At 40.6% G+C, this 19,171-nt stretch overlaps 1 protein-coding gene across 1 annotated transcript in view; it reads right to left on the bottom strand.

Annotated features, from left to right (window-relative positions):
• Positions 1 to 19,171, bottom strand: part of GNPTAB (N-acetylglucosamine-1-phosphate transferase subunits alpha and beta) — a 55,460-nt gene that overhangs the window by 24,160 nt on the left and 12,129 nt on the right. Inside the window, exons 4-8 of the mRNA XM_075274578.1 lie at positions 18,139 to 18,180; positions 15,771 to 15,982; positions 13,376 to 13,440; positions 10,867 to 11,001; positions 3,411 to 3,572 (exon numbers count right to left, since the gene is read on the bottom strand). Coding sequence (XP_075130679.1) covers positions 3,411 to 3,572; positions 10,867 to 11,001; positions 13,376 to 13,440; positions 15,771 to 15,982; positions 18,139 to 18,180 — 616 coding nt within the window. The remainder of the gene's footprint in view (positions 1 to 3,410; positions 3,573 to 10,866; positions 11,002 to 13,375; positions 13,441 to 15,770; positions 15,983 to 18,138; positions 18,181 to 19,171) is intronic.

Genomic DNA, 19,171 nt, shown 5'->3' with positions numbered 1-19,171 from the left:
ATCAATACAATGGAAACCCCCCATTGTGACCCCATTTTAGAAACTACACCTGTCAAGGAATGAATCAAGGGGTATTATCATTTTGTGCCTAAAATGCTTCCAAAAAATTAATGTCCAAAATGAAAATTTAAATTTTGAAAGAAATATGCCATTTCGGTGCCCCATACATTGCACCCACTTTGTGTTGTCAGAGACCTGCACTCCTAAAACTATTAAGGGGCCATCCCGAGGGGCAAAAAATATATATATGTGGGTGTAAACTGCTGCTTGGGCACACAGGAGGGCTCAGAAGGGAAGGAGCACTGCGCTTTTTAGCTTTTGGGGTACAGATTTAGAGGGACTTTCTGGGGGCCATGTTCCTTTTGGAGAGACCTGGAGGTAACTGTAAACCCCATTTTGTAGGGGCAAGTTTAGGGTCTCTGCAAAAGTGTCATGGCATCCAAAAACCAAACCGTCTGCACTCCAAAAACCCAATAACCCTTCTGTGTCCGGCTGTGCCCTAATATCAGTTTATACCCACATATGACATTACGTCCGTTATCCCGGGTACACCAGTGTCATACATGTGTCATACATGTGGCATAAACTGCAGTTTGGGCGCACAGCAGGGCGCAGAAGGGAAGGAGCGCGATGAGGCTTTTGGAGTACAGATTCAGATGTTTGGTATCTGGACGCCATGCCATGTTTGTAGAGCCTGTAAGGTACCAGAAAAGTGGATTCCCCAAAGGAGTGACCCCATTTTGAAAACTGCACCCCTCAAAGAATTTCTCAGGGGGTGTAGTGAGTATTAGTATCCCGGACATGACTGCACAGCGGATGGCGAAGAGGGAATGTGTAAGCGGTGCGGAGTACATTGCAGACACCAAATTCCCTACTATGTCCCAGTAGCTCCTATGATTGGGGGAGTCACTCTGGGGCTCATTTTGGGGGTCACTTCTGGTGTCTTTCCCTTGTAAACTGTAAATCTGGGGTGTCTCCTGAAGTACACTGACACAGCTTATACATTCCCTTCCTGACGCCGCCAGTTGTATTCTAATAATTTGGCGATTTTGGGTTTTTTTGTCTTCACATTGGTAGATGCTATATTTTCTTTATTCTTTTGGTGACGCGGCCATATAAGGGCTTGTTGTTTGCGGGATGTGATATATTTTGTAATGACACCATTTTTGGGTGCCTACAACATACTGAATACATTTTATTAACTCTTTCTTGCTGGATTTAAAAAAAAAATAAAATCCTGGCATTGAGTTGTACCCTTTAAATTTTTCGCCATGCAGCGCACAGTAAAAGTAACATGTTCCCTTTATTCTGCGGGTCGGTACGGTTACGGCGATACCTCATTTATACTATTTTTTTATGCGATACTAATTCTGCAGAACAAAAACACATTTGGGGACATAAATCAGTGATTTTTGCATCGCCATCTTATGAGAGGCGTAACATTTTTATTTTTCGGTTGACAGTGTTGGTTGAGGGCTTATTTTTTGCGGGACAACCTGCGCTTTTTATTGGTACTGTTGTGGGGTGCATATAATTTTTTGATCACTTTTTATAGCATATTTTGTAAGGTGATATGGTGAAAAATCACTACTTCTGGCGGGTTTTTTCCGTTTTTTTTTTTCAGATGTACACCGTATACATTAAATATTATTTCAGTTTTATTGTACAGGTTGTTACGGATGCGGCGATACCAAATATGCATTGTTTTTATTAATTTTTAGTACTTTTTTATATAGTTCATTTTGTATAGAGAAAAAGGGATTTTTGGGCTTTATAACTTTATTACTTTTTTCATACACTTTACTTTTTTTTTTAACTTTTTTTTTTTTTTTTACTTTTTCATGTGTCCCTTTAGGACACTTGAATCAGTTGATGCTTTCATGAAAGCATCAACTGATTTTGTATAGTAGCTTGCAGGACACGAGCAGGACATGAGCCTGCTCGTGTCCTGCAAGCAGCAGAGGAAGTGAGACACATCGCTCACTTCCTCCATCGGTCGGCAGGATCAACCAGGTATGTTGGGGATCCAGTAGTCTGGGGTCACTGGCCAGACCCCAGACTACCTTTTACTGACATCGGCACCCCCCGATCTCGCCGCGGGGGGTGCCGATCAGCTTCAATCTGCGGCGGATCCCTTTCGATCGCGCCGTGATGTTTCACGGCACGATCGAAAGGGTTAAAACGTTCAGTCGAAACTGAGTCCGACTGAATGTTGTTGAGGGGGTGGTTAGGTGTTAGTAACACCTAATACCTGCCCTCCCCCCGCCCCACCCCCTGCCTAGTGAGTCTCTGAAGACCGGCCGTAAATTTACAATCGGCTGGTCTTAGAGACCAGGACTGCTGGCCGTAAATTTACGGCCAGCGGTCCTTAACCGGTTAATATCACATGGCAGAAAGCTTTGACTCAGCCGTGGAATGATAAGGCATGTTGATTCTTTTTCCCGCTAGCTGAAAAAAAAAAAAAAAAAAGCTAGTGACTCCCATTGAAATGAATGGGAGACATTTTTGCAGGTGAATTTTGAGGCGGATTCCACGTCATAATCTGCCTACAAAAAAAACTCTGTGAACATACCCTAACTGAGGTTTACGCATTTTAAACCCTGTGTGGGTTCTTAAGCTGGATATAAAAATTAGATGTGTGCCAGTTGAACCCAGTAATTTTAGTGGAACCAATCAACCACCTAATGTATATAGGGTCCTTTTGACTCTGGGGCAGATAAGGATTGGGAATTAGATTTCAACTGCCCTATCTATTTGTTATCGCTGAGATAAGTCGCTGTCAGAGGTATCAAGTTTCTGCACAGCCGGGCAGCTCAGTGTGTGACTTTGTAGGAAATCAATCTCAAAATCAACAGGGACTCCAGAGGTCCGACACCAAGCGATCATAAAGTGATGGCACATGAAGGGGACATTTATCAAGTAGGAATAGCCCTTTAAGCTGATTAAGTTTTTCTTTGTGACCTATTCTCAGAACAATAGTTCCATAAAATCTCATGTAAAAACCTTCCTCACTTGGTGATTGGTGTAGTGAACTCATAAGGAATGAATGCTCTCTGACTAGATTCTTTTCTACGCTCTTCTATCCTGAGCTCACAGGCATGCGACCGCTAAAGCTATGTGTAGTTTCTGTATGTTAAATGGCTTGCTGAGTGCTCATATGACCCCCGATCTATGAACATTTCAGTTGGGCTTAACTGGGCATACAAGTTACACTGCCCTATTTATCTTCTCCCATCAGATGGATAGCTGTTGAGAAGTGCAGCTTTGCCAGGTGTGAAAAATGAGCCATGACCTTTGAGCCCCAATTATAGTCAAGGTACTTGTCAATTAACAGATCCCTTTCAGACACATAGACATCTAAATACCCAGCCTGGAAACCCAAGGAAGAACACGGTCATATCACTGCATACCTGGCTGACAGCACTAAGATCCCACAGCAAGTAAGCTGGACTCAGTGTCACCTCTTTTCCTTCTATAGTCATGTTTTTCTTTGCTTGTATGTTGAGTTCATGGAAATCTTTGGGATTGTTCAGCTGCAAAAGCGCGACACTTGCTTCGGAGTATAGCTGTATCTGCAGAGAAGAAAAAAGTACGGAAAAATTAGAAAAGATATTGCAGCTTTAATCTGTCCACTTTTGTCCGTTTTTTGCTTCCATTAGACAGATGTAAAGAAAAAGTAATGGTATGATAAAGGTAAAGTAACTGGAGTCACTGGCATTACTATGCATTTCTCTACCCTGCAAAAAACCCCAAAAACCCTGAAAACATAGAATTTGTACAAATGGCTTCATTATAGATAGATACTGGCATAGATACTGTGAACATAGGCTTCCTGATCCCAAATGTCTTCATAGAGGACCAATATAAGATAAGATATTCCTTTAATAGTCCCACAATGGGGAAATTTCAGTGATACAGTTTCATAGATGGTACAGTCGTATATAACAAGAGAGAAACACATAGAAGCTCATGGCAGATGAGAAATCCTATGAATCATAGCAACTAAAACAAAAGAAACACAGACACACTGCAGGATCATTTAGTCCTCTGTGTGAAGTGATGTTAATAATACAGCTGAATGTGGTTGGAGGACACGAGGGGGGGGGGTCACAGCATGTAGATAGAAGAGGCAGAAAAACATTTTTGCAGAGGTGGGGGACATATGCAGCTATCATGATAACATGTGGTAGTTCTTTGGTACGTAGTGAGAGCTCCTGCTCACAGCTGATAGTTCGGTATCTTGCATCAGCACTATTGTCCATTAACCACAAAAAAATGCCCCAAATGTCCTTCATCACAAGCCCTCCTCCTCCTCCTTCCTCCTTCCCACTATGTTCTACTTCCCCAAAGAAGTCTGAAGCCATCCAGGTATACAGGGTGCTGCTCTCTTGCCAAGATTCCATAACTCCTGGGGTAGGAGGGTGATGGTAGGTTTCCAGGCTGTAGCAGAGTCCCACGTGTACACAGTAATAGAAAGAAATACCAGTCAGCTGTAGGCATCCTCACACATCAGCAATAGACGCCAAAAATCATTTCCTTGAACGAAGAAGTCCACACATCCATGTAGGTTTTCCTCCATGCCGCATGGTGTCCTGGGGGGATGGTAATAGGCACATGTGTAGACACAGGAAACCAGCTGAACCAGGTCTTGAGTCCATGCTTTACACTAGAAACAAAAGGAACAAAAAACTCCACAGGGTCTTCCATTCGATTTATAGTTGCTAATTCATAGTGCTAGTTTTCTTGGTTACAGGATTTTTGAAGATACAGAGAAAAAGAGTGAGAAAGGAAAGATAAGGTTGCTCCCAGCTTGGAGCCCTGTATCGAGGCAGCCACTAAGGGCGCCAGGAAGAGGAGGTTATCTTGTGTATGACTTGTAAATGGAGACCTACAATATACGTCTCCATGCTTTCCGAATATAAACAAACTATGTGGGCAGTCTGACAAATAGTAGAAGTGAATAAATTGGAACAAAGTAACATGACCACAGGATCAAACCATACACAATGTTTGTTAGTAGTCTGTAGCCCGGACTCAAAGTTGTATACACAAAGCAGGGGGCTGTTTTATAGTGAATTTTAACATTTTCTGCATTAATTATTTTTCATACATTAGCTACAAAAGTATACAAATCAGTTATATCCCTAGGGGGCTGATTTATCACAGCTTACACAACTGGTGTACAAACCATTAAAAAAAAATGCAATTTTCTTTTTTGTAATTCAAAATTTTTGTGCAAAAATTGTGATTTTATAAATGTTGCAACTTTAAAAAAAAAAAAAAAAAAAGAAAAAAAAAAAAAGGAGCAAGGCAGGTTATAGTAGTTTACATTAGATTTGCCATCCATAGTTTACATCAGTTTTGAGCATGCCAATCATACTGGATGGCGAGGCATGTGCTTCATTATAATGGCGGGGCAGGGATTAGAAGGACCAGCATTTTCCAAGCTCCCCTATAAATATTAGACTGTCGCCTGTCAGATAGGCAGGATTTTTCCTGTGCACTTCTGTTATTGTAAAAAAGACTGTTCTTACTGATTGTAATACAATTCAATAAGATTTAGAACTATTTTGCGAAAAACAAACAGAAAATTTCATAAAAATTTGCAGTAAAAAGTGCAGTAATGTGACTGTCATTTGACACTGACAGATTTCTCATTTTGCAGTAGGGCAGGGAAAAGAAGCATCCAAGGGTCTTCTAAAAACAGCACAACATTTGCATTGAAGCTAGCAGACAATACGTGGGGAAGCAGCTGACTGCGGTGTAATATTCCCGTTATGTGGCGCGGATGCTTCTGCTGTTCAGGAAGAGCAACTGGACAGGCAAAGACTTGACGCGAACATATTGCATTTCATGTTAATGCTCAACTATTCTGGGACAAATGTCTGCAAAACAACACTCTTCTATAGCTACAGAGGATCATTATTTAGTTACTTTTTTATTTACGATTTTAGGATTTATGATACTGATAGATATGAATCTAAAAGGTCAATGTTTCAACATTCATGGTGTGCTTCAGAGCCTGGTGAACTACCTGTGCTAGTGCGTGGTCTATCCACATATGACATTACATACATAGAAACATGCATTTTACACAACAATAAAGTACACTTTCATTGTGTTGTCACTATAAGGCTTACATTTCCCCTTTAAATTCAGCATATATGCCAAGATTATCCGCTCCAACGTATGTCAAATGTAGAAGCAAATGCAGACAAAAAAAAAAATGTAAATTTTTTATACACCAAGCATATGCAATTTGTTTGGTTTTTTGTTTTTTTTGCAGTGGTCTATTTTATCAGAAAGCACTACAAATTATGCTTTTCAGATAAGAAAAACATACGGTGATGACTACCTGCCCCATGGAGGCTAAAAGAACATTGTTTTGTAATTGGTCTGAAGAATGGAAGCCTATAGGTATTTTTTCCATTTGCCCTGGGAGTTTTTCCTGGAACAAAAACTAAACGTGCAAGGAAATGTTAAAGCAAAAGCGTCATTTACAAGTGGTCTAATCCGCTGATACTTCAGGCCATTTTCTTCTTCTTGCTGACAAAGCTATAATTTTTTATGTGTTTGAAAGCTTTAACATTTCCTTATTGGGTAATAGAATTATTTTTTTCTTATAATGCCATTTTTATACTACTTTTTTCTGTTGTTGGAGTTACATGTACACAAGTATAGCAAATAAGTGTCTAGTTAAAGGGGTTTTCACACCTCGCAACTTATCCCCTATGCACAAAATTAGGTAGGGTATAGTACACACTAATATTTATGGGTGTGAAAATAAATAAATAAAAAAAAAACAAAAACAAAACTATATTGTACAAAAATATACAGTGAGAGTGCAAATGTGATCAGTCTGCAATAAAACACAAATGCACAGAAGTGCACACTGGACTACTGGGCTCCAAAGCATGAAGAGCTGTAAAGTTTCTAACATTTACTGGCATAGCTGTGAAGAACTTTGAGGCTGGTGGGATTACTAGCAGAATTTGGACACTGTGTTCTAGACAAAATGAATGTGTAAAGTGATGTGGTCGGAGGATGAAAAGACACAGATTGGAATGCGCTCCCATTTGGAACCGTATGGTAGTTTCACTTGCAGTATACCAGCCTAACCTCCAAACAAGGCTGGAAAAAAAATGTTACCCAAATTTTGGGACAATAATGATGCAGACTGTTGAGGTGATTATTGCAAGGGATGCAGCAGTCAGCCAGTGACCGACTGGCTGGTGATGGCCGTATGGTGTCAGTGGATGATGATGGGTGGATGCACGGATGTACAGTGCGGTACAATGTGGGTGTCGCACTACTCAAATGCAGCGACACAGATGGTAAGAATTACACTATTTTATTTCGGATAACGCGTCTCAGGGCTTATTGGAAACCCACGTACCTTTTCGTCTGATCTATGTTAAAAAACAAAACAGGAGCGCGGCAATGCTTTGGGCCCCGGCACCCGCCCCGTCTGGATGCCGGGTCCGGATGCCGGGTATGTAAGTGTAATGGTGCTGCTCTGCAGAGCGGTCGCCATAGAAACCGGCACCTCCGCTGTAATGCTTACAACAGAGATGCTGAAGCTTATGCCTGAGATCTCTGATTGTAGGCATAAGCTTTGGAATCTCCGCTGTAAGCGTTACAGCGGAGGTGCCCTCCGGAGATGTCCTCCCCCCTCCGGAGAGGTCCTCCCCCCTTAGGCCTGCCCCATACCTTTAAAGATGCAGGCCGGCTCCTGCGCAGCGAGCTCGCAGGAGCCGACCTGTTCCGACGACAGCCGGGAGCCTAATGAAGGCTCCCAGGCCTGTCATCGCTATATTACTATTACGGCTGGTCTATGATCAGCCGTAATAGTAATGTAGAGAATCTCCCATAGATGGTAATACACTTGTATACACTTGTACAAGTGTATTGCCGTCTATGAGACTTGCAATCAAATGACTGCAGGTTCAAATCCCCCAGGGGGGGGGGGGCTAAAAAAAATTGTAAAAAAAAAAAAAAAAAAGTTTAAAAAAAATATATATAATAAAAATTTAAATAAATAAAAGTTCTAAATCACTCCTTTCCCTATAACTCATATAAAGGCGGGTTCACACCAGCACCTGATCTCAGTTATGCAGGTTTCCGTTTTCTGTCGGGAGAGGACAGAAACCGACATTCAGTGTCTGTTGGTGAGCGTCTTCTGCTGCCCATGGCGAAACCGTTATGCATAACGGAGATTGGGCGCTAGTGTGAACCTGCCCTCAAAGTAGAAAATGACTGTGACACACATACACATTAGATATCCCTGTGTCTGAAAGTGCCCGGTCTACTAAATATAGGGATCTGCAGTGGGGGTAAAAAACCCAGTCCTCAAGCTCAGGGAAGGGGCAGACAGACAACCAAAACACCCCCTCCCCTTCCCCAGTATCTACTGCACCCAAGAACTCGGCCATTTTAATTTTTTAAATTTTCCAGCAGCTGCTGCATTTCCCCCCTAGGCTTATACTCGAGTCAATAAGTTTTCCCAGTTTTTTGTGGTAAAATTAGGGGGGTCGGCTTATATTCGGGTCGGCTTATACTCGAGTATATACGGTATATATATATATATATATACACACACATATACACACAAATTTATTATGAAGCAAAAAATAATTACACCAATGCTAACTGTTTTCTGCTTCATAATAGAATTTTGTGTGTGTATATACATGTACAATTGTATTTTTTGTTTTTCTTGTTTTGTTTTTTTTTTAACATAGATCTGACGAATGAGTACGTGGGTTTCCACTAAGCCCAGAAATGCATTATCCGAAATAAAATAGTTTCCTACTTACCATTTGTGGATTGCCCACCCACATTTTACTGTACTGTACATCAGTGCATCCATCCATCATGAATGTCTAAAGATTAGACATGATGTGGATTCTTTCTACATTATGTGACTAGACATCTGAATTGTCTTTTTATTGTAATTGTATGCACTTAGCACTTGCAGATCCATTCTCTATGTCAGTGGTAGCAAAGGATAAAGCTATTATAAAGGTAAAGGGCTCCACCTAGTGCTTAAACCGCACACATGTATGTGACACATCAAAAATATCCATTTATCCCTTGACACAAAATGTTGCAGTTTTGACCTACATTCTACTTAAATGTAATGGTTAGAAAGTAGCTGATGCCTTTAATTGAAATAAATAATTTATGGTATACCATGGCATGATCCTTTGCCCACACGTAAAAGCAAACTATTGTATATGCCATATTATTAACAATTAAATTTTTTTTAATAACCAGATATCTTTAAAAAACACAAATGAATAACGTATCCACTCTAAACACTGAAAGAATAACTGAAAAATAAAGGATTAGCCAGAATGAAGAGCAACTAAATGGGAGGAAGGGCAATGCTGATAAATCTGACACACTGGTAGAAGGTGTATTGTCACCTTGTAAGATTGGGAAATAATTATAAACGAGTTAGGTTGGCTAACTACATTTGCAGTATTATTTGCGCACGATGTGACTCGCAAGCATGACAGGACACAGGCTGACTTACGCTGCCATAAACTATAATTAGTTAATTATGGGATTTTGTAGCTTGGATGATACAAAACTGACTACAAACAGCAAGATGAATATAACAAGTATTACTGCTTGCTGGGACTTGCAGTTCTAAAGCAACTAAAGCTCAGTTTTCTGAGACATACTCTGATCTGTTCCCCTTACTCTGAGCAGCATGAACCCGGTATTACCACTACACATCATACAAAGACGAGTGCTTCTTGTGAGCTCAAGTCTGCACACTGTTCTACTTCTAGCAACTGTGGCCTCTAGGATCAGCTGATCTGTGGGGTTGCCGAATTCCTACCGATCCCATTATCAATATCTAAAGACCCAAAAATACCTTGTTCAGACAACTCGGCTAAGCAAGCATATGTTCTGAATGGGGAGAGGGATAAATCAGCTGCTTTTATTGGGGCTCACTGTTCTAGCTTAATAAAGGGTAATTCCACTGCTTAACAGGACATATAGAAAAGAGATATATTACTGCAACATCTACTGCAAAATAATTTGGACATCTTAGTGGACAGCGACTCTGGCTCCAAGGGCACCTGGATGGTTATATACGGCTTACCAGATGAAACATTACAGTCTGTATTGTAGCTTGTTACTTAGGTAGGCTAATATTAGCAGACTTGGTGTATGGTTTAAAAGCTTGGAAACAATAAACACTTATAGATAATTTGTTCCCAATATTTACTAACTGAAACGAGATGAAATATTACTTTTTTAACCTGTTTTTATTTTATAATTGTGGATTCTTTATGCTTTTATTTATAGGTTAGCCATTCAACCAGATCTAATATTAAATATTACAACGTTTAGAGATATGCTTTATAGCACTCGCTGGTTCAGCAGACAACCAACAACACCATCACCTCCAAACACATGCACGCTCAGCCTTGTGACAGCTTATGGTCTAAAAAAAAACATAAAAAAACAAACAAACACCTGATCTTTATATTTGCAACATCTGTTGTCAGAGGAAAGTCAACATAAACAATTGCACAGAATAGACACGCCAGACTAGTGTGCTGTAACAGTGTGCCATGGAACTTGTTCATACTATCCCTTCCAAATAACCTGAAGTGTAAAAGCACTTGATTAATAATTCATGCTCTTATAATGTGAAATCCAACATGCCCGATATTAGGTGGTTGTCTGGTCCTACTAAAATCGACTGACTATTATCTAATGTGTATGACCAGCTTAGAGGTGGCCACGAAGAACAGGCAAAAGAACATGACAATTTCAGTGGAATCAGCCAACCATTTCATGTGTATGAGCCCCTTCGGCCTCTGTATAAATGAATAGTTTCATTACCCGTTTTATCTTAGAGGACAGAACTTCTGGGAGTTTTGCCTTCAGTTGATTTGTGTCTTTAAACGTTGATGAAAATCCACTAAGGAAAACCAGGTCCTGCATGAGTACTAACCCCGGAGAATCCTTGTCAGTGGTCTGTATAAAGAAAGCAAGACGTTAACTGGTATACGGTATAGAAGTTACAGATCACCAGAAGTAAACAGAGAACCTCACATTGATATACGATGGCAAATATAGCATATTGCACCTTCATTTCTTAATTTTAGAAGTGCATATATTGCACTGTGGGTATGAAGACTATCCAGTATCTGACATTTCATGTTAACGTGAAAGACTCCACCTCTGACAAGGTATGTGGCAATGAAGCCTTTTAAAGTCACAACCCGAAAAGACTTTTTCACATGTGAAAAGGATTGTGTCAATGAACATTCATAAGAAAGTTCAATCCTGATCCCTGTCCCCTTTAAACACATTTGCATCTTCATCGTCTGCAAAATATATCCCCATGTATGTATGCAAAAGATTTTCTGCCAACTATGTGCAAACTGTTTGGGGACAGGAACAATCATACAATAGTTTGCATAAGGCTAGGTAAAAGGTCCTTTATATAAATGCCTATCGATTTATTATATTCTGGATGGGTGAAGTTATCTGCCCATATAAAAGGCTTGGTTCATTTACATTGTTGATGTAAAGTAAACACAGATCTAATAACACAAGAACCCCACTGACTATGATGGGGTCTATCCAATAAGGTATCCATTCTTTTCATCATGCACGACTTTCTTGTCTGCATTTCTACCAGCGCTGGCTCTCCGTTCAGGGTTACCTTTCCCCTCCTGCATGAAAAATGCGGAGAGACAAGCACTCTGCAAGCAGAGCTTTTCTCTCTGCATTTTTCACCCTTTTTTGGGCGGAAACCGAACAGAAACCACACGGATTCTATTATACAGTAGTCTATGGGGTCCGCGGTCCCCCCCAAATGGAAACCCCCAACGTAGATATGAACCTAGCCTGAGTTGAACTAACTGAGCCTCTGAGACAGATGTGAATGTAATCCCACAGAGCTCATTCAGAGGCTTACAAGTAAGGAAAAAGGCGTGATCTGAGTGATCACCTGGTTCCCAACCCCATATCCATCTACCAGTGACAAATAAAAAAAAAGATGAAGATAAAAGCTATATCACCGTAGACAAACCTTTATGTCTGTGCTGACAATCTCATTTTTTTGAACCACTGGAAATGTTCTTTACACAGAATGAGTAACAGTCAGTAATAATGAATAAAATATATTCATTAAGTAACAATTGTTTGCCTGATCAGAACAAGCTTTTTACATCACTGTCAATCATATCTCATCCTAAAGAAGCAAGACGCACTACAAATTTTTGATTTTGCTTCTCAGTTGAAATGAGTGCATTGTATTACTCAAAGCAGAGTTAGCTATCATGCCACTGAGACACATTGGAGGAGGTTATCAACCCCCTTTATTCTCAACTGACAGATAACACAGAAGAGCATCGGATTTTGTTTAAAGATACCATAAAAATGTTAAAAAGTATAAAATATAATAAAAATGAAACAGCAACTCAATAATGAACAGTTAACTTGTACAGCATAATAAGGTCTATTAAAGAGGTCCTTTCACCACCTCCACCAATTCGGGTTCTTAGCATCTGTTAACTGGCGCTGCTCCACTGATTCTAGCACAGTTACAATTTTGTCTCTAGCCTCCAACGTTCCTGAGCAACAAGTATAGTTAGTTTTGGTGCCTGATGTACTATTTACGCTCTGTAATGTCAGAAGGACAGTGTCAGGCAGGGGGTGTGATACACAGCTCCAGTCAGAGACAGTGTCAGAGCTCAGAATCACGACCCTTGGCATCAGGAGGGCACGTCAGGCTGGAGAAGAGCCTAAGGAGAATGGCGTCAGGCAGGAGCAGAGCCTAAATAGCATATTAGACAGCAAAAGTAACAAAACCTATTGTTCAGTGATGGTGGGGGCTAGAGAAAAAATTCCATCTGTGCTAGAATCAATGGAGCAGCACCTATTAAATGATGTAAAGAGATGGACTTGTTGGAGGTGGTCAAATTACAATACTAATGAATAACACGTCAATTAGATACTTCATTAGAATCACATTAGGTGAAGCCTTGCATTTGGGTCCCTGAATTGCTGATGACGTTCCATGATAAGCTATGAAAGAAAGCGCACAGCCATTTTGGCTTCAATATCAATGGGGGTTACTGAGACAAATCATGTGACGTGAAAGAAGGACAAACTTTTGATTTCAATATATTTGATCCTTTGTTTCCACTAGAGAAAAGACACTGCCAAAAGTGTCTGGAAATTATTCCCTGCTCCTCACTGAAATAATATGCACACCTGGACAAGAGAGGGTGATTCTGGAGTACTAACAGTCAACCAAATGCTAGGGTTTGTTCTTTGAGGTACATGGACAGCATTACAATAACAGACTAAGTAACACAACATTGTAGGTAAAACCTACCATATAAGCTCGCCATAAAGTTTCCTTTCTGAATTCAAACAGCGCATTCAGTTGTGCAGTTTCCGCTACAAAGAAGACAAAAAGATAAAACGATTATAAAACGAATCAATTAAACAGCTATAAACACCATGTCAAAAAAAAAGGTTTATTACATTGCTATAAAAAGATAAAGAGGAGCTCCAGAAATCATTATGGCCTTATTAACATTTATGACCATATTTCTCCACAGTTTACAGCTGATCTCTGGGATCCCAACAGGGGTCACTTTATGATAAGATTAGTGCAATGCTTGTATAAAGCAGAGAACTCCTTTACAGGTTGCACAGCCAATCAGAGTACTAGCTCACAATCCAAGGCAGGGCTGCGGTAGGGTATTTAAAGGGGTTTTCCTAGACTTTTTAATTGATAACCTCTCTTTAGGATTGCTCATCAGTTGAAAAACCCCGGCGCATTAGCTTTTTGTAGCAACTGCTTTCGTTTCATCAGTCACATGGGTTGCACACAGCTCAGCCCCCATTCAAGTGAGTGGACTGAGCTGTGATACAAAGAACAACTGCTGTACAAATACACAACACTGAAATAAATCAGTAAATACTGAAGAGGCTGAAGCGCTCACCGAAACACTGCAGTCTTTTTAAACAATTGGGCGGCCAGGGGCCTGAGTGTCAGACCCATGATAACTAAGGATAGGTCAACAATTATTTAGCCTTGAAAACCCTTTAAAACCTTGCTTGGATGGGAATACATGGCTTAAAGGACTGTTCAGTCTGCTGAGAGTTTGGTAAAAAGCTAAAAGTAAATAGGAATTACCAAAACAGCACAGCACAGCTAGCTATATAGTTTCCATAACAGTCATAGAAACAGCATATCTCAGTACGCTATGAGGTTTCTATTACTCCTATTTACAGTAATTCCATGGAACATGTGGAAAGTAAGTAAGAACGGCTGTATTCAGCTGTATCCATAACTTCCAACTACTTTAGGCAGCCTGAGAAAATTCTCATCTCAGCCACAAAAGGTTGGTTAAAAATGAAGACTGGGTGTCAATTTCCATTGTATTTGTACCTGTAACAAGTGATTTTTTTGTTTTTAGACATAAATAGCAAACAACCCAAAAGTCTTGACCCAATAAATTTCTGTTATACATGATCTCCAATGTCAAATGTCCCAAAAAACACTTTTTGATAACAATTTGAGAACTTGGATACCAGTTACATTATACAGTTTAGACCAGACCTGGGTAATGTACGGCTTGCGGGCCACATCTGGCCCTTTGACTGGTTCTGTTCAGCCCAGCATAGCTTGTGGCATAAAAGTAGCTGCCGAATGGTAAATCCACTAAAGGACCTGTGATGATGTCATCACAGGTCCTTTAGCTCAACTAGGATAGGCCAAAACTCGTTAGAGGGCGGAGCCACACGGGACAGTGTGGCTGCTGTTACACAGAAAGAGCAAGCTGCCAGGAATGGAGACTGAAGGAAGATAAGAAGACAGTATGTGTGAGTAAGAGGAGGGAACTGGGGGCAGTTAAACTGAAGGCAGATGGAGGGGGCGACATTCAACTAGGGGGCAGATGGAGGAGGACATTAAACTGGGGCAGCATATTAAACCGTGGGGGGTAGCTGGAGGGGGACATGTCTGCCTCTATTTGCCACCCAATTTAATGTCCCCCTCCAACTACCTCCACTGTTTAATATCCCCCTCCACCTGCCCCAGTTTAATGTCCCCTCTAGTTTCTGCCAGTTTAAACTGGGGCACCAGGAGAGGGACTTAATACTTTGGGGCATTTGGAGAGAAAAGTTATAATTTGGGGGTGTATAATGTTAGGGTAACTGTAGGAGGATTATACTTTATGGGGGAACATGGAAAAATGATTAAGAATGGGCGGAGTCAATATAGAAGTGGGTGGAGCTAAATTTGCCGCAGCGCGCATAGCCCTCTAGAACAGTTTCAATTTCTCATGCGGCCCCATGGGAAAATTAATTGCCCACCCCTGGTTTAGACACTTGTTCAATAGCATAGTGAAATTGCCCTACCTGCCATTGCATTCAGAACTGGGCAGCAAAACATCCCAGTTCTCTTGATCAGTGGGAGTCCCACACCCTTCATAGGGGTTAGACTGCTGTGACCAGAATATCTCTTTAGACAATTACTCAACTGAGTGTTTAGGTCAACGTCAACTTTGACATTCATTTCAATTCACATACTCCATATATCTAGCCAGCTGAACAGCAGTAGTAAAATGAAGCAACTCAGTTAAATGGTTACAAAGATATTGTGCAACAGAAAGTGACACAGCCTAAAAAGAACAAGTTTGGTGGAAGATTATGACTGAACCATACAAATATGGAATATAATACACTAGGCTGAGATGAAAAGTTATTTCAATGCTTACCCTCTTGTTGAGATTCAAAGATGATCACTGTGACATTAGTTGATGGGTTCTTAGGTTTTGCAACATGAAATAATGATATAGCTGCATGAAAGAATGGCATGGTTGATTGTAAGTCCTTCATGGTGGCGTTGGCTGGAAGGGCTGGGTCTAGCACAAGCATTGGGACACGGATGCAATGCGTAAGGAGACACTCCAGCATCTTGTCACTAGAACTAGATGACATGCAAGGGTTAGCGAGTAAGCAATCTTAAAGGGATCCCATCATACTGAACATGGTGTCTGATCAGTCGACAGATTGTTATAGAGAAGGAGGAGCCAAGCAGATTGCTATACAGTTTTGTAGGGAAATATCCTGTAGCTTGCACATTAATTTAAATATCTGCTTGTTCTGGGCTTAGGGGCTCAGTAGATGGCCCTAATAAGTGACAATCTTCCGTCTAGAAGTGTGTATACAGAATTAGCGGTCATTCATTTAGTAGGACCACCTACTGGACTACTAATAATGAAATGAACAGATATTTACTTGAACATATTAAAAGGTGACACTGACCCTTTTTCTTTAAATAACACTATAACACTATATCAACCAGGGACAGAAACAGACTTGACAGGCTGATCAGAAGGGCCAGCTCTGTCCTGGGGAGATAGTGGGTGATAGAAGGATACTGTCTGTGGTGAGCTCCATGCGGGAGAATAAATCCCATCCCATCCCATGTATGAGACCTTGACGGCACTTGGCAGTATTGTCAGTGACTGACTGCTTCACCCCAAGTGTGAGAAGGAGCGCTATCACAAGTCCTTCCTTCCTTCCAACCGCGATCAGGCTGCATAATCTACATCAGACCAAGCGAAGATCACTCCGCACAGAGAACTAAGTGACCCTGAAGTCTTCTTTCTGTCTGCTCTTACTTAGCTGTTACGGACTCCTAGTATATCTTCTTTTCCTCAGTATATGTGTGTCTACTTCTGTAATATATTACTGTTTTTATTATCCTGTATCTGTATTACTATGCTGCTGTAACATACTGAAATTTCCTCACTGTGGGACTATTAAAGGATTATCTCATCTTAACCAAAGGTGTATTTGAATTTGATGCTGCATTGTTATACTGGCCATACCCATAAATTAAATGAACTTTTGGCTGACAGCTATCTCATCCAATCCACCCATACATGGGCACGCTCGGCTGAGCAGTGTATGTGTACTAAATGTGGGAAGGGTAAAATGATGCTTGCATCCTCTGGCAGCAGCTTATCTTCCTGAGAACAAAAGGATTAGGCAGTTATGATCCATTTGTCTAAACCTTTTTCTCCTAAACGACAAGAATACTGTAATGTGTACGGCCTTGTCCTAGAACATCCTAATAATTCTCAGTTACTCTTTCTGCATTAAAAGGGTTTTCTGGGAATTAAATAGTCAAGTCTGTGCCAGTTGACAAACTGAAGGAGTATTCCTACCTCCCTTCAACAAAATCCTACATATATCTTGCAAACTGACCCAATTAAATCTGATTACTTTTTTTCCAGGCTTCTATGCTCAGTTCCATGTAATTTGCACATCACTGATATGTGATACTACAGTCAATGCGATAGTTAAGCAGCGATTGCCATATCCCAGGAGAACAAGAAAACCACCAGAGACCAAGGAAAGTATAACAGGCAAATGGGGCCTTTAAAAAAAAAAAAAAAAAAAAAAGCAAAAAAATCAAACACACTGTATGTATTTGCTAATATGCCTGTTCAAGGGTTGGAAAACATTGTATATTTGATAAAGAGATAAGGCTACAATGCTGATGCTCCACTGATTTCCCCACCAATCTTCGTTTATATTCCAGAATTACGTGGAAGGTATCTCTGAGATCATGTCACATATTTACTGGTACAGGACTGCATTACATTATATTTTATATATTTATATAATGGAAATATATTCCGCAGCACTGTACAATTTGTAGGGTTCAAGTACAAACAAAAAGATACATTACAAAGAAATAGTCACACAATCACACAATGGGATTGAGGGCCCTGCTCGCAAGAGCTTACAATCATCCAAGTTTGGCATGGTGACCATCAGAGCATCAGCACTGGAGCTGCAAGGACAGCTTAAAGAATAGATATATGTGCTTGCCAGCGCTCCTGTCAGAATGTGAACATCTTTGGCAACTAAACAATGCTGAAATCTTATTGCAAAGCTTGTGTGACCAGGGACCAATTCAAATGTCTACCCATAAGGGATACATTGAGTCAAGTCATGTACTTGTGGATTACTTCTCACTCCATCAGAAATGATAACACAGACTGTTCACATAAGTCTAACCATATAGAGGTTCAGTAGACTTCCAAATAAATACAAATTATATAGACTTACCCTTTTCTTGTTGGCTCTGTTTTGTTACTTCCAATAAGTTCCCTAAGAAAATATTAAAGGATGATAAGTGCTTTGTACACACAGGCTACATTACTGTACCATTTAAGAGCTAATGTTATGTAGGCTACAAGAACACTAAAAAAATGTAAATAAAATGTATTTAGAACGTAAAAATGATGTTGAAAATCAAACATACCTGTTATATCAGTAACATGCATTGAGTCTACCCAAATGGATTCTTCATACTGATGACCTATCCAAAAGATAGGTCACCAGTATGTGTTCTGTGGGGGCCACCAGAAGTTACAGCAGTAGATGGGGAGTGCAAGCAACAGCCCAATCCATTCTATAGAAGCTGTCCCAGGAATTGCAGTGCCACTTCTTTTACTTGAATCATAGCAGCCTGCATATGCCCCCCATCCACTGATGTAACTTCCACCATCTGGAGGCACAGCTGTTCCGTGAGGGGGCCATGTGTTGGACCCTCACAGATCGCATACTGATGACCTATCCTGTGGATAGTATTAAAAATCCATGTGGTTACCTTGCCCCAGGCCCTGTTCGAAATGTTACTAGCTGCCACTCCCCTCCACTTCCTGGTTTCAGTGACAGACTGGCAGGTACAGCACACTGTTATCTCTTTATTTACATAGAGGTAACAGAGGTACTGTTCACGCTCTGGAAGTGGGAATACCCTTTTGAAGGGAGATTGTCAACAAGATCCAGAGTATAATACCAGCTCCTCAGATACATAGATTAGGGTCAACTAAATCAAACAGTGTTTTTCCATTGGAAAAATAAACGTAATCCACAGCCCATATAAATATAAGTGCAGGGGCCATACGGTGGCTCAGTGGTTAGCACTGTAGCCTTGCAGCGCTGGGTCCTGGTGTTCAAATCCCGCCAAGGGCAAAAAACCATCTGCAAGGAGTTTGTATGTTCTCACCGTGTTTGCATGGATTTCCATCCCATATTCCAAAAAAGACATATTGATAGGAGAAAAATGTACATTGTGAGCTCTATCTGGGGCTCA

The sequence above is a fragment of the Leptodactylus fuscus genome, chromosome 5 (assembly GCF_031893055.1).
Source record: "Leptodactylus fuscus isolate aLepFus1 chromosome 5, aLepFus1.hap2, whole genome shotgun sequence".
NCBI lineage: Eukaryota > Metazoa > Chordata > Amphibia > Anura > Leptodactylidae > Leptodactylus > Leptodactylus fuscus.
Note: the sequence above shows the minus strand (reverse complement) of the source record. Positions and strands in the feature narration are given on the sequence as shown.